General features: G+C 39.5%; 1 protein-coding gene across 18 annotated transcripts in view; it reads left to right on the top strand.

The window, feature by feature from the left end:
* Window positions 1-16,831, top strand: part of LOC123746147 (protein draper) — a 691,165-nt gene that overhangs the window by 645,197 nt on the left and 29,137 nt on the right. For 12 of the 18 annotated variants that reach the window (XR_006771468.2, XM_045727449.2, XM_045727450.2 and 9 more), the window contains 7 exons: window positions 729-905; window positions 1,838-1,948; window positions 2,578-2,731; window positions 6,827-6,894; window positions 9,408-9,479; window positions 9,924-9,959; window positions 16,164-16,352. Coding sequence is in view for 17 of the 18 variants with exons in the window: in XM_045727449.2 (XP_045583405.1) it covers window positions 729-905; window positions 1,838-1,948; window positions 2,578-2,731; window positions 6,827-6,894; window positions 9,408-9,479; window positions 9,924-9,959; window positions 16,164-16,352 (807 nt within the window). In the remaining variant the exon portion in view is untranslated. The remainder of the gene's footprint in view (window positions 1-728; window positions 906-1,837; window positions 1,949-2,577; window positions 2,732-6,826; window positions 6,895-9,407; window positions 9,480-9,923; window positions 9,960-16,163; window positions 16,353-16,831) is intronic. The other 6 variants (XM_045727452.2, XM_069314078.1, XM_045727454.2 and 3 more) reach the window with 3 other exon arrangements.

Genomic DNA, 16,831 nt, shown 5'->3' with positions numbered 1-16,831 from the left:
AACCAGCCTCCTCAGTGCACAAGAATAGAAGTACTGTACACACCTGTACAATGGTGGAAGTGGAAAGCAGCAGTTGGTGGCAACCAAACACACTACAATGTCATATAGAGACTAGAACAGTACTGAACAGAAGGGGGGTGTCCTGACATTTTCCCCACAAAGACTAAAGAAAAAGCTACTCTTAAATTCACTGGACTGGAATGTCCTCAGAACTTTCCTGTAGGGATAGAAACCATGAGCTAGATACAGTAGTGACAGCAACTAAATATTCTCCTAGACCCTAAGGAACAAAAGACTAGCACAAAACGTACCAAACTTTAGCCACAACTCTACATAAAGATTAGAGATAAAAATGCTTCAAAATACTAGACTATAAATTTATCGAGGGCCTAGCGTTGTTTGAGGGTCACTATGTAGTTTAAGGGTCACTGTGTGGTGCCTCTTAATCAGTTGTCTTAATTATACCTTCTTTGCTTACCTTGATTACTTGCTGTTCTTATGTGTGTGTTGTTAACATTGTTAATAAATTTTATTTTTAGTTTTCTTTGCTTGCTATTGAAATTTTAGGCAGATTTTGTTAAAAAAAAATATACCTGTAACTTGCTTAATAGTTTGCTACATAAAGAATGTTTATTATAAATGAAGCAAGTTCATTTACATTCATTCATGATGAATATATTTTAATGTCAGAGTTAAATTAAAGATTAATTTATTTCTGAATTTCCTAGGAGAGTGTCTGTGTCTTCCGGGATGGCGAGGCGGAGACTGCTCGCAGCCGTGCCCTCCTGGGACCTTTGGTTATAACTGCCTTCAGACATGCCATTGTCGCAATCATGCGTCGTGCCGTGGCAGTGATGGCTTTTGTGAATGCAAGCCTGGATGGATGGGACCTGGGTGCACACAGAGTGAGTGTAATGGTTCTTGAATAAAAGTATATTTAGTTGGGGAAATCATTAATTTATTAGTATAAGCATGTAGCAACCCCTTCACTTGGGTTATAAGCAAAAAGTTCTATATATGCACAAATATTCTTCGGTGTTTGGTGAAGTTGGTGTTGGTCTTTTATAAGTGAACTGTGAAAAGATTATTCAGATTTTCATATGATATCAAAAGTGAGAATATGCACAAGTAAAATATTTATTTAGTATACCGACTCTTAATATTATGATGATAATTTATTTAAAGTATATTCGGGAGAATGTGTTGCAGTGGATAAATCATTAGCTACATACAATAAATGCATATTTAATAAAAGCCACTGGTATGTAAAGTGTTTCAAGCATAAGTTTTATATTTTTCATGTTCTTTGTATATCTTCAGTGTCATTGACTTTTTGAATACCTTTGCCACTGTTCCCAATAACAGACTGATAAAGTTGCAAAGCCAGCCTGGGTGCATTGGGAAGATACATCACTGGGTTATTAAATGCAGTATCTGACAAACATGAAAAGTGTTATAGTAAAATGTCAGTGTAGGCCACAGTTCCTCTCACAAGATCCCTCTGTTCACCTAACACTAAATAGGTACCTAGGAATTAGGCAACTGTTGTGAGTTGCATCCTGGGAAAGGCCAGTAGTTGGTTAAGGAATACCCATGATAAACCTGACAGGTTTCCTATCCCTGACAACAGGAATTCAATAAATAGGCAATGATTGAACTGGCCTGTAGTGAAGAACAGAGCATACATATGAGGGCATGTGTATCTCTTCAAAACAATTCTAGATCACGGATTACATCCGAATATATCAGCAGGCTAATAAGGAAATTTTTACTTCACACTCCACACTTTTTTTACGTCATTTTGAGATTTAATGTAACCAATATATTTTTGTTTCAGCATGCCCGGAAGGTTATTTTGGGCGCCAGTGTTTGAATGTTTGTAATTGTAGTACAGAGAGGTTCATCTGTCACCCAGTCGAAGGCTGCAAATGCAAATATGGTTATGAAGGTTAGTAACCATTAAGCATCATATGTTTTATTTTTTTCTTCCCCACAATACAAAAAAAGTTATGTTGAATGTATCGAAATGAAATGCCCTTTTCTGACTAGGCCTCCATTGCTTAATTGTGGTGTAGTTGACCCTTTAAAAATTGACCTGGTTTCTTAATCTTGCACTGATCTACCTTGTGTGCAACCCATCCTAATAGCACGTCACATTTTGACTTATCCTTAACCCAAGGCCATAGAAGATGGTAGCGGTTTACGAAATTGACATGTCCCATTTTCTGTTCATGGGTCCTCTATTAGGTTAGGATAAGACATTTCAGTAAGACAATTTCTTGATGTTGGGAATGCTCATGAGAACGGACTGGGGTGTGTGTGTGTGTGTGTGTAAAGTACAAGGATGTATAAGTTTAAGAGTTATGATTTTATTTTCTAATAATATTTAAAATATATGTTGAAAAGAAATATTCATAGTATAAGAGACCAGGAATACCTTCCTTGATCAGCTGCCATAAATAAACTCTTTTTTTTTAATTGTATAAATATAAATATATTTTATACATACTCTGAAAAACAAACATTAATACAAGTATCCTTACAGTGTCTTAGAAGAATGTTTTTCTATTCTTTCAGGTGACATGTGTGATATTTCCATCACAAGTCCAATAATAAAAGATAAAGATCTGGTCTTGCCTAACACCTCAGGACCAAACAATGCTGGACTTATTGTTGGTGTTATCTCCATTATTCTTATCACCATGGTTATTGCTATTACCATTTACTACAGGTAAGCATAAAATGTAGTACATTACATCAGTTCTCTTAAATCACTTTCCTCGTGCATAAGAAATAGTTACCAGGTAATCATTTATCTTAAGAATATAATTTATTCAGTCTATTCTCTCAATCTGTCATACTATAAAAAAATGCACACATTTTTCCTAACCCTGAAACCAACCAACCCGAGCAACCCACCTACCCTGTCAAGGCCAATGCATAGAAAATATCAATACCTGTATTTTGGCTTTAAATTTTACAAATATTCTGTACGTCATATTTCTAAGGGAATGATAAATTCTGCAACATGTACTACTTATTAGGTGAGAGGGTGGATAAGATGGGGGTGGGGCTGTGAATTTGAGATGTTCTGATGGGGCTCTGAGGCTGAGTAAATGTTGTTGACTAGATCTAAGGCCTATTTATTCTGTTCTGGCTGGTTAGCTAACTTGAATATTTCTGAGGAAGCTTTAGGATTTGTAGGTAAAAATAAGAAGTGCCACTGTGCCAGTTCATTTTAGGCTCCATGGTGGACAGCTAATACTGCTCTTGGGCTCACGATCATGGCATTGGTGTTTGATGAGGAATGGTCAAAGTTATAGTAGCTGACAGACCATTACAAAACTTAATTGAAATGAGCACACTAAGCTTGATTAACACTTTCGCGCTATCTGGACGCGCCGGCGCGTCCTGTTTCGTCTAACGTAAACGCATAGTGGACATAAAGTTATGTCCTCTTTTAAAATATTTGTATAAAATTCAATTTTAATCCGATTTCATTGGGGTTTGTTTCAAACGACGCGCCATGAAGTTCTCTTTCTCACCACTAGGCCGCCTGGCGCGTTGGCCTACCCGGTCACGTGACGGGCCTATTGTTTTCGTGTCACGTGTCGTGAGTCGATCACGCTCCCCTCGCGCGCCAAACTCGAGCATTTTTACCCGTTTCCGTGTGGATTATACCCAATTACTTCATCAAAAATGGATCCAGGTCAAGGCCCAAGCACTTCTACGCCCAAGGAAGCCTCCAGGTCATCGAGAGTGGACAAAATAACCCAAATTTTTAAGAAGTGGAGCGGAGTGAAGCTCACACCAACGAAAATTCCAGGCCTTGTGGAGGATTTATCAGAAGCTGAAGGTGATGTAGAGGTATTGGAGGAAGATTTTGGAACCCACAACGATTATAGTGTACCTAGAGCTAGAGGGAATGATACGGCAACGAGTGATGAGGAGACTGAGGCCCTCACCGAGGAAGAGGAGGCACCGCGACCCCCTCCTCCTCCTCCATCTCGGCGCACACGTGGTGCATCTAGGCTACCTAGAAAAGTAGCTACCAGACATGTTACTCGTCGTAGGAACACACGACAAATTGCGCCAAGTGATTCTGAAAGTATAAGTGATGAGGAAAGTGATGAGGATTCATTCGAGCCTGCTGAAAGGCGTACACGTACAGTACGTACTCGGCAGGCTGGGGCTGGTGAGGGCTGGAGTCGTAGCAATACTTCTCCAGTTGTTGATGATTTTACTGGAGATCCTGGACTGAAAATTCCCAAGCCTACTAGTGCACTGGCTTATATTCAATTGTTCATCACGCGAGCCCTCCTTGAGTTCTTTACCGTTGAAACAAATTTGTACGCCTCACAGTTATTCCGGATGGCCAATGAAAATGTATCAGATATTTGGACCTCAGTGAAGGTGAGTGAAATGGCGCGATTCCTAGGACTGTTCATATTGATGGGCATAATTAGGCTCCCAACTATGAGGATGTATTGGCAAACAGCAAAGCCATGGCATGCTCGTTTCTTCAGCTTGTTCATGCCGTCCAGACGATTCCAGCATATAAACCAGTTTTTCCACACATTCAATACCAATGCAGTGCCCGTGAACAATCGTGATAAGTTGATAAAAGTGAGACCAGTGATGGATTACTTGAAAGAGAGGTTTGCTCAAGTTTACATCCCCAAGAAAGAGTTGTGTTTGGATGAGGGTACAATGGCATGGCGAGGCCGACTATCCTTCAAAGTGTACAATCCAAACAAACCAGACAAGTATGGTGTGAAACTTTATATGCTTGCTGAATCTGTGTCTGGGTACATATATGACTTTGACGTATACTCAGGTATTGGTAAGACGATAGTGGATACAGTAACGGGGTTGATGCAGCCTTTAGTGAACCAGGGTTACCATTTGTACATGGATAATTACTACAACTCGGTTACCCTGACAGAAACATTGAGAGAACGTGGGGTGTACACATGTGGCACAATTAGAATGCTACGTGGTGCCCCAAAGGTATTGCAAGCTCTAGCCAAGGGTAAACTTCCACTGGATACCACAGTATACCGCCGCAAAGATAACACCTTCATTCTCCTGTGGAAAGACAAGCGAGTGGTTTCAATCATTACCAACATCCACAATGCAGACACTCAGCGAGTTCAGCGAAGGAAGCGAATTCGCAACCGAGACGGAACAAGTGGAATACAACAGGTAACAGTGAACAAACCGACTGCAATTTGCGAGTACAATAACTTCATGAAAGGTGTGGACCACTTCGATCAAATGGTTAAATATTACCATTTTACCAGGAAAACTCACAAGTGGACCAAAAAGATTACCTTTTATTTCCTGCAAATGGCATTGCATAATGCCTATGTTTTGTACAAATACAACACAACTGATCGAAAAAAGCTAACATTGCTACAGTTCCACGAAGTGGCAATCTGGGCCCTATTGCACTGGGACACAGAGGAGTGGCCTAAAACAACATCATCATCTCAACACTTGCGGCACGCTCCAGACATAAATGATGACACAGCTCCTGCCAATGCTGACGCCATGCCAACTCCCGGACCATCTGGTGTGAGGAGGCCTTTGTTCACTACACCACCTCAAGATGAAACAGACAACGAATCTGAACCCGACATGTCTGCCACACTGCCAGTTGACGAAACTGTTTTGTCAGATGAATCTGACTCTCCTGCAACTCCTGTTACACCTCCAGCGAGAAGACCTGGCCCTATTGTTGATTCAGAAAATCGCATGAACTACAAACTGAAACATGAAATTTACAGACTGCCAAAACGTCTCAAGTGTCATGCATGCGCACGGTCTGGTAAAAGGAAGGACACGAACTATGGATGCAAGACCTGTGGTGTTGCACTCTGTGTTGTTCCCTGCTACACCAATTACCACCGGAAAAAGGTGTATTGGGTGGTGAAGAAGTAACCACCCGCAACAGCTTCACTCCACCTACAAACCATCTGTTGAGCAACTTCAGGAATGAAGAACCTGAAGAAGGTGGAGTGAAGAACAAATGCTCAACTTACTGTTCCACAACCAGCCTTCCCTTGGTAAGTACACCTATTTGGTCCAAGTTTGTGTAGTATAATTTAGCTCATAGAACATTCTATTCCGAAAACATTGCCACAAAAATGAATGACATACATACAATAATAATATCAGAACAGTGAAATAAGTATAAACTTTCAAAGCAACGTTTCGCGCGTGTGTCGTCCGGTCACCATTACCGGGTAACAGTGTGCCCACTTCCCACACTCTTGGGGGTGGGCCGGGACCATTATTCTACGATTATATTCATATCACCGTGTTGGGAATTTTATTGGGAGTCCATTGATACAAAAATTAAGGCTGTAGGACAATTGTAGAGGTGATAATAATCCCAAGAGTAAAAACATTTTGTTGCTGTTGAGCGCTCACGGCGACTCATCTTCGTAGTTATTTATTTCATGCTGGTATCTCTATAGCTTTCGTGACTTTTTTTACTGATGTTCTTCTAGAGAATTTTATTGCGAACACGTTGGTATCAAAATGAAATACGTAGCATGAAAACTAAGGTCAGAAAAGTAAAAAGAGTATACACATTTTTGTTTTTACGCTTAAGCGATAAAAACGCCGCGCGCACATACGGTTGGCTGAGTGACCTTCGCCGAGAGCGCGAAAGTGTTAATGGATCCTTGATCCTTGGTAAGTTCCTTGTATTAAAAAACAATTTCCTTCATAGTTTGTTGCTTGCTAAATTAGAGCTTTATATTATTAGTATCACATACGGTGACATAATTTCACAAAGTTTTTGTGTAAAATATTTCAGGCGGAGATTGATGCGATTAAAGCGAGAGTTAGCGGTGGTTCAATACATTGCCGACCCAGCAGCTACAGGTATGACTATATATTTACTTAATTAGGATGTTAGGATTCCTACTCAAGCCTTGGATGTTTATATATTGAAGGTAGATTTTCTATGATTTCTGCAGTTTTAAACTTTTGCAGATATACAGTATCAGGATTCTGTATGGTTTAAGATACTTAGTATTAATTGAGTAATAAACAAGTAGCCATATGTTAATTATCCAAAATAAACCAACTGAACACATCTTAAGATTTCAACTGTAATTCTTATTCTTCCAGCTAAAATACTCTTGGTTATAATGTGTATATTTAGTGTGAACCAAATTTCTCTAAAAATTCTCAGTAACAGTTTTTCTTTGATTTTTTATAAGAAACTTTAAACACTATTTTAAAAATTAGGTTTGGCTATGTTACAGTGGATGAATATATACATAATTACTGTATAAACAAAGCATAGATATCTCAAATATCTGTATGCTGATAAGTAAATTTGCAAGGGAGTGATAGTCTAGTTTCTGTTGTATTGGGAGCCAGAAACATTATGCAGCCCACAATGCTCCCCAGCTTCAGCGGAATACTGTAGGCAGCAGCTCTTGAACTGTAGTGTTTTCCACTGGTTCAAATCTAGATGTAACACTTCCATTGTAAATGCTTCTGAATCAAGGAATGAGGCCCCATAAACAGTCATCTTCTGGTTCAATGCAAAATTGATTAGGTCCACCTGGGGCAGGCAGAACTTGACCCATTCCTAAAGAAATGCTGTCTATCTGCCTCTCGGTGCATGTTAATTGAACAAATACTAGAGGGACTGTCAGTAAGGGCATTAGCCATGTCCCAAATGGGAACTATATTGAGGGATTATCCTCAATGCAAGCAATGCTAGATAGTCTAGGAGGAGATAGACCCCAAGAGAAACTTCTAATGTCCAAATAAAGATTGGAGGCAAGCTGAAGCAATGCTGTCTCTGAAAGAGAAACCCTGACATCACAAACCAGTTCCAGTCACAAAAAGAGCTGACCCATGCAGTCAACTGAAAAAACGTGCACCACTACCTCTTCCAGGAAACTGAGGAACCCAGGGATAACCATGAAAAGCAGATTAGGTGCAATTGGGCAAAAAAAAATCATTGTTGACCATTTTGCACCACCCAAACAATCCTCCCACAATCCAAACTTATTCTCTCTTATTCCCACATGCATTGTAATGTATATAGTAAGGTCATACATAGCAGGAGAGATCAGTCAAGGAAAATCTTTTGTTACAAAAGATCGCACCACAAGAGTAACATCTTGGAAGTGCAACATAAGCTACAAATTATTTGAGAAGGTTTTGATGACATAATATAATCTCTAAAAATGTGCAAAACAAAAGAAAAACTTGAACCATATGAAACAAACTCAATATACATTTATTTTGTCTTTGGGGCTGTGATGCACAGAATTCATGCATTGTTCGTTTTACAGTACGTGAACTCTTATACAAAATATGTTCAAAGAGAAAGAAAAGGAGGGAGGGAAGTGCAGGCATTTATATTTTCAAAAATATTCTAATTACGTAAGTGTAATTACAATATTTTATTATATTGTAGTGTATTTTTTCTAATTAATGTAGTGCATTTCATGTGCATACAAGATATATGGCACATATTGTCTTGTATTGATACAGTATTGATTCAAGCAGAGATTAAGGTACAGGCATTTAACTTTTAATATTTTTCATTATATGGCTCTTTGTATTTAATGTGCCTGGCACAGGTGATGAGGTTTACCTCGTGTGATCATCTATGAATCGCAAAATATCTAGACGATTGTTAATTGAGAATCTCAAAACTTGCCAAAAGGTTTTATGCAGACATTTCTCAATGCTTCAAATAACAGGTGAATGATTAAGGACTGTTGACACTGGGTTCTGTCATGAACATTGTGATATGATGCATGCCCAACAATCGCCTGCAGTTATTTATGATTGTTGAGGTGTGCATCAGATTGAAATTCTATTGAATTAGTTTTAACAATAATTTAAAGTTGATGCAGGAAATTATTGATAAGAGTCGTGTAAAAAGAAAAAAATGGTGTTTTGAGGTTTAGAATTTGTGTTTTGATTGAACCATTCGGAAATGCCTGAATCCACTCTTGTATAGTTTTAAATTCATAAGGTTCACAAATAGTTTTAAATTCATAAATTTATGACAGGTTCATATGCATGATGAGTAGCAAAATTTATTGTTACTGTAGTATTAGTGAATTTAAAATGTTTCTAATTATGAATTAAGTGAAATTAACCTGAAGGATGCTTTTTTCTAACCATAATTGTATAAACCTATTATTGCAACAGCTTCATGGCTGTTTTGGAAGATTCTATTCTCTCTCTCTCTCTCTCCCTACTAACATGTTTCTAATTATGAATTAAGTGAAATTAACCTGAAGGATGCTTTTTTCTAACCATAATTGTATAAACCTATTATTGCAACAGCTTCATGGCTGTTTTGGAAGATTCTATTCTCTCTCTCTCTCTCTCCCTACTTGCACGCTTACTCACTGTAGAGCGCCCCAAGTCAATTGAGACTAAAGAGAGCACAAAACTTCGTGCTGCCAATAAGCTCTCACAAAAGTCTGGTGAGAACATTGTCTAGCTATTTTCACTTTCATTAATTTGTGTTGTAATCCTTTGATTTTTTCTTGTGGTTTGGATTTTTCATTTAAGTTTTCAATGTATATGCTTCAGGTAAAGTATATGATTAGTTACTGTAAATGCAGAAAGATTTTGGAGAATTACCTGACATAAATTTTTGCAGAGTAGACAGGACAATTCCCTTTGGCCTTTAGCCAATAGAGTTTGCAGTTATGAAATTATGTTCATTTGTGATCGGTGTGATTCTTCCCAGCAAGCTTACCATGCACATATTGCTCTGTCTGCTTGTATGCTTTCATCATCTTTCATATATGATTGCCACAGTCAATATCTAATTTTGATATGCAGGTTAAATGATATTTTAAGAAAATGTGAAACATGTGAGCCAGGATATATCACCCTAACCTGAGCATCTTATTTACTTTAAGGACAACCAGTAGCCAAAAGATGGAGTTCTATAGCAGGTATTGCACTTTTTTTATGTACAATTGTTGATAGTTTTCATTGGAAAAAGGTGCCTACTTTCCTTTGAATGAAATGTGATAGGATCAGCAATTTTGAATTGATTACTTCTGCTGTCGTTCAAATGAATGTATATTTGTCATTTGTGCACATATTAACCCTGCATTGCTGGTCTCGAAGTACTCAAGCATGATAATGTTGCAACTGGAATGTACTAACTATAGACAGTAAAGCAATTTAGAATTGCACCACTGTACATTGTTTAAAATTAATGAATTCTTTGAAATGATAACCGACCTGGTTCCAACACTGACAATGAAAGATTATTATTAAAATGCTTTGAGTATTCAGAGTGGAAACTTATAAATTAATGTATAGTTTTAATACAGCATCTTCATTATTATTATTTATTATTATTTATTATTATTATTTAATGGTAGCATATACAAAAGCTTGGTTAATTTAGAAATAAATATACATGTATGAATATTGGTTATGCCACGTTAGAAACCAAGATTTTGAATCACTTTTTCTAAGTCGTCATCCTTAATTGAGTCTAATCTTCATTTACTTTTTTAATCCATTGACTAGGACTACTATAGCATTATACAGATTGGAGCAGAAGTAGTACACCAAGTAGAAATAAGGGGAGAAGGAGAAATATAAAATGTAAGCCAAATATACTGGAAGCATGCACAAGGCATGAGTAGTGACCTATGCATTTTCTCATTATAAGATAATATATGAAGAAAACTGATTTAGTTTGATTCATCAGACTGCTGAACGAATTTGTTCAACATGGACAAATTCAAAGCGATATTAGAAAATAAGAGCCAACTAGGGCTGAAAATATTTTTGACCTAATCTTCACAAAGAAGAAATAATCGGGGACATTAGTCTCAGATACCACATACTCAGATCACAAGATCATTGGAGTGCAAACTAACATTAATATCACTAATAGATATAAAAAATTATCAAGTGAGAGGGTTTATTCAATAAATTCAATTTTAATAATAAGATTGATTGGAGAAAGTAAACAAGGAACTTAGAAATATTCAATGGGGAACTGTTCTAAGCAATAAAAATCCCATGCAAGGGATTTAACAACTGACTGCTAAATCATATAAAGTCTGTCTGAAACATGTCCCTTTGCGGAAAGCCAGAAAGACAACCAGCCTAGAGAATGCAGATAGCACTACAGAAGATGGAAATTAACAGAAATGCTTAAGCAAACTTGATTGTTCCTACAAAGAAAGAATAGTTTTAATAGGGAGATTGAAGAGCTAGAACAGAGACTGAAGCATTCATATCAGATTGAAGAAATGGAATTAAAACAGAAAGCCATACAAGAGATGAAGAAATATTTTCAATATTTCTTAAAGCGGGAAACCGAAATCAAAAACCTCCGTCAGTATTCGGTCTGTGCTCACAGGTGAAAGATGTGCACAGATGATGACACAGAAATTAATGAAATACTAAAAAAAGCAGTATGAGGACATGTTTAGCACCCCCAATAAGCAGCATGAAAGTGGAAGATCCAGACAGCCTATTTGTGTGATATCCAAACCCACTAATATTATAACAAATATCAACACTAACTCTGCAGATTCAGAGCTTCCATTTCTTTGAACCTTGCAGGTGTCTGTAATGTTTTGCTTACATCTATGATGCTGTGAGAGCAATTGTAGTAATCCCCTGCTCCCTGTACCTTTGTGAGCCAGGTTCTCCCTCTGGTTCTCAGTAGGCCATATAGGACTACTTTGGCTGATGTGACTCCTTTAGGGGGGTTAGTCATCTCGGCGAGATAACCTCAGGGAGCCGTTAATTCCCACCAGGGAGAGGCATTTCATTATATTCAATGGATATAATGAAATTTTTTTGTGTTTTTTAAACTTTTAATTTTGAATGTAAATATTTTCATGACTTAACAATTTTGAGTGGTATGATGATTAATAGTAATTATGACAAGATTAATAATTTTTGTATTTGAAGTGTAAAATAAAATAAGAACGTACAGTACTGTAGTTAAGAACTGAGAGACAACAACAAAAATACCTTTATTAGAAGAAAATGGAAAATAAATTTTGCTCGTATTTTGTGACTTCAGTTAAAAAAAATTCCTTAGTGACTATGTTTATTTTATGTTGTATATTGTATTTCATACATATGGAACAAATACATTTATTTTTAAAGACAATTTGAAAAGGCAAATTTTCTGGTATGGCCATGCACTAGGAAGATAACACCAGGCCTCCGAGATCCACTTGAATTGAGGTCTTACATTTTCGGCCCCAAATCTTTGGGTCGACTGTTATATCCCTGAGCCGCAAAAGGGTTAATACGATCTTGTTTGTTTGCAGTTAACAATACTATAGTGGATTCTTGTTCATTGTTTAAGACTTGTATTGAAATGGCAAGTACTCCTCGTTCAAAATTGCTGATTTATGAGACAAAAATATCATGGATATTCTTTGAGCATATTAGGAAAGTGGCTTATGACAAAATATATGTAGTATAGCAAAGTTGTACAGATTATTGCTTTATTCAAGAAACTAGAACATTATGCTCTCTAGGACTGTAGTTATTAACCCGTTTTACATTTGTCTTGCACTCATGCTCTCTCTCTCTCTCTTGCTCTCTTGTTCTCTCACTTTCTCCCTGATGTCACCATTTTACACTTAATTTTGTGCACCATAACACAGCAATTTGGGAGGTAATATTGTGGTTTACATCAATGCTTTTGAAGGGGAAAACCTTGTGGTGTTGAAAACTTTGTTTTGCATCTGTAAATATTGAGTACCAGTAGCCGCATCATTCTCATATACCATCAGTTTGCTCACCGCTTTATCTCCTTTCCTTCATTTTTCTATATTTCCTGTCTTTTTATCTTGAATTTTCTGGGGGAGCCCCTTTGGCTCCCCGGAGCTATCCAGGCTGATATGTGTATTATTAGACTTTGGCATCAGTGTGAATAGAGTTTTAGGCCTACCAGGGACCATGAGCCAGAACTTGGCCTTCTCAGAGAGGCACGAGGAGCAATGGCCTATAGAAATGCACGTGTGATTTGAAGCATTCTATGTCTGCCATCAACTGGGCCAGGCACCCTATAAGGTAAGTGCCTCAAAACAAACCCCTATTCTGGTTAAAATGACTATAGAAGACTAACGAGTGGACAGAACTCCCCAAATGAAAACGAGCAAACGAGTATAATGCCACTTGTGCTTCGCCGCATGTATGCACAATTTCCCCCTCCCCATGAAGGGGAAGCGAGAGCCCCAGACCCATCGTGCTGGCGATCCACCCTTCAGTTCTCGGCTGATGTGATTGTGGCTCGGTCGTGTGGCTCCAGCTCCAGATTCTCTCTTGTTGTGCTGTGCCTCGTGTCCAGTACTGCTCTTATGGTGGTGTGCGAGCTGGGAGTAATATTCACAGGTACTCGGGCTGCATGTGCATAGGATCCCCCTTCCCTGAATGCCCTGTAAGTACTGCCCTTGGAGCTTGGGGGTTATCTTCCACAAGTTACCTTGGGGTATACCTCTGTTGGTCTTTTGCTGCTCGGTGATTTGACCACCCTGGGTGTGTTGGGGGGGGGGGGGTTCCTCTTCCCTTGTTTACCTTTGGGTAAGTGGAAGTTTTTACACTGGTAGGGGCATGGGGTACTGCACAACTAGTTTTCACCTATTACAGCAGCCAGCTCTGTTCCTTCTGGGTACGTTGTCCTCATGCGGGGTTTTTCTTTTCATTTTTGTTCCTGGTGGGGGGTCTGCTTTTGTTCCCCTGCCCCCTGGTATATTAGGGTCTTGACCTCCTGTTTTTCAGTGGTAGCCCCTGCTAGGCTCTCGTGAGTGGACAGGTCCCAGGGGTTCAGTTTTAGAAGCTTGTTTGGTAGATTTGGGTGCCATTTAGCAGTATCCTGCATGGGCTTACCCTTAGCAAAAACAGTCTAAGGGGCCCTGAGAAACCCAGCGGGGGCGCAAGGGGTCCAATGGATGTGACCCCTGGGTCCCCCTCTCGCCTTGTGCGAGTTTGAGAGTTGCTCTGTCCTATTGTCTCAGGGCAACGCTCATTGTTTTTGCCTCCGTCATGCTGCCTGTTGGGTCGATGACACCTTCGGCCCGGAGTCCTGCAAGCATTGTTGCTTGTTTGTGACTCCATTCACCCAATCCACTGTTGACATTATCTGGGTGCAGGTGGCTCAGATGTTGCATGCTAGATTTAGTTTGCTACAATATGCTAGGTTGATTGCTGCAACATGCTAGGTTGATTGCTGCCCCAATTTGTTTATAGGGACCCAGACTTGGGGGTGTTGGTCACTTCGGCCTTTGTTCGGTCCGCACCCCCTCGTTCTTCCCGTGTTGTGGTTCTTTCTGGTCCCCCTCCCCCTTGCTTCCAGCTCTGGAGCGTCTGAGGGCTTCGGGGTCAGGGCAAGGTTTAGAGGATTCCAAGACTCTTGGGGGGGGGGGGGGGTTCTTTTGTGGAGAGGCTGGGATGGCTGTTTTTTGGAGGGCTCTCTTGTGTTCTTGATGTTTGTTAGGTTGGCAGAGGGTGTATCTTCTTGTGTCTGGTTGAGGCTCTTGGCCGTTGCCTGCGTGCCATGGCCTCTGCGGCTCTAGACACACTTTGGGTTGACCCGAATCTCCTTCACCCCTGTTCCAGGATTTGGGTCTCTCGGGTTGTCCACAGGGTCATTTTGTGTTGGCAGTTGTATGGCTTTCGGGTTCAGGCGTGTGGTTTCCTCTTCCCGGGTTTGTCCCCCTCTTGTCCTTGGCTTTGGGTAGCTAGCTCCGGGGAGGCGAAGGGGCTCCCCCCAGTAAACCAGCGTTGAATGTAATGAAACGCCATTTTCTGGGTGTGACCCGGAGGCTCCCCGGCAACCCTCCCTCGCCCTCGGTCAGTGGTTTTTCGTATGTTTTGACATCCAGCCTCGAAGTGAAGGGTGGATTGCCGGCACGATAGGTATGGGGCTCGCCCTTCCACCTCACGGGGAGGGGGGAGCTTCACAGACGTGCGGTGCGGCACGGCACATGTGACATCATGCTCGTTTGCTCATTTTCATTTGGGGAGTTCTGTCCACTCGTTAGTTTTCTATAGTCGTTTTAACCAGAATAGGGGTTTGTTTTGAGGTGCTTACCTTTCTAGGTGCCTGGCCAGGTCGATGGCAGACATAGAATGCTCCAAATCACATGTGCATTTTTATAAACCCATTGCTCCTCGTGCCTCTCTAAGGGGGCCAGGTTCTGGCTTGTGATCCCTAGTAGGCCTAGAATGCCATTCACACTGACTGATGCCAAAGTCTAATAATATACATATCAGTCTCTGGGAAGCCTCCGGGTCTCACCCAGAAAATGGCGTTTCATTACATTCAAGGTTTTTTTTTCATTGTTCTTTCCTCGTCACTATTATTACTCCTCTTCCCCCCCCCCCCCCTTCTCTTTACCTCATTCTCTCCATCTGCATCTCTTCCACTCTCCTTATTTTCCCATCTATCCATAGCCTATTGACTTCTCTCATTTTCCCAATATCTACCATGTACCCATGTTCCTCATTTATCTAACCCAGTTTTCCCTTCGTAATCACTCGCTCACTTGTCTTCCCTTTTGTCTCATTTTCCTCATTTCCCCTTTTCTGTTCCTCTTGTCATTTTAACCTTTCGAGCTCTTCCTCATCTCCTGGACTCAATAATAAATGTTGTGTGTGACTCAATTACTGTAGTTAATGTGGGATGCTCTCCAAGGTTTTGTCCTTCTACATATGCACCTTAATTTGGGTTAACACCTATGTTAGTGATTGTACGTGAGGATCTTGTGTACCATAACCTGTTTTTCCACAGATTTGCTGCATCTTATGTTTATTTTTTGCATCTTGAGCATCCAAGTACAGTCCTACAGATGGACAGTTGATGCAGCTAATAGCCTGGATATATTTAGCATTTTGTTCCTAGAATCAGTTAATGGCTTGGAGGTTTTTACTTTTGTAAAATAGTGTTTGAATGTGAGAGAGTGTAAGTGGGTTCTAACTACTTTGCAAATATAATTTGCCAGCATGCATGGTTTTTGCATCTTTCACTAATATTTAATTGATTAATTTTAAATAATACCAAGAATCTACATACTGTGCTGTATTTAATACTTGAAGTTTATTGGCAGGAAAGCACTGAAGATCTTGTGGAAAATAGGAATTTGATTACATAAAATCTGTTTCAGACCAACATCATTTTGATAATCCTGTGTATGCCTACCAATCTGTGAGTAAGTCACAACCAAACCTGCTTGAGAATGGCAATTTAAACAACGGGGTCACTATCAAGAATAATCTCTCACTCAAAGATGACAAGAATCGAGAGTGGGAGAAGCTAGGTACCTTCACTTTCCATGATGATGCTTGTAGTTTAGGTAAGGAATTTGTCACTCTTATTAGCTTCTTAGTTATTGTGTAGGTAAAAATCTTTGTATTATTAAAGTTCTCGGCAGTAAATTTTATAAAATAACCATTGTAGTGCGAGAAGAAACGTCCTGATGTCATAAGATTTGAAATCATCAATTTTGTTATGGTTGTAAAAAATTTCCATTGACATGTTTAAGGTTAGCTGTTTTTCACATGGTGGTGCAAGAATGTCACTCATAATTTCCTTCTGACATGCAGTGCATACAGTATCAACAGCCTCATTATGTTCATGTAGTTACACAGTATCTGAATGTCGTATTTTGATAGTTATTTCCTTGAAGTTTTATAATACTGTACTATGCTTTTCTAATAGGTCTTCATTCCTAGGTGCTTAACTCTGAACTCAGATCGGTTTGCCTCAGTTTAGACCCATTGTGACCATAATTTTTGTTTATAGAGGTAGTGCATCTTTATGTATCCAGATCTC

This window comes from Procambarus clarkii, chromosome 78, assembly GCF_040958095.1.
Source record: "Procambarus clarkii isolate CNS0578487 chromosome 78, FALCON_Pclarkii_2.0, whole genome shotgun sequence".
Lineage (NCBI taxonomy): Eukaryota > Metazoa > Arthropoda > Malacostraca > Decapoda > Cambaridae > Procambarus > Procambarus clarkii.
This window is presented reverse-complemented; position numbering and strand designations above follow the sequence as displayed.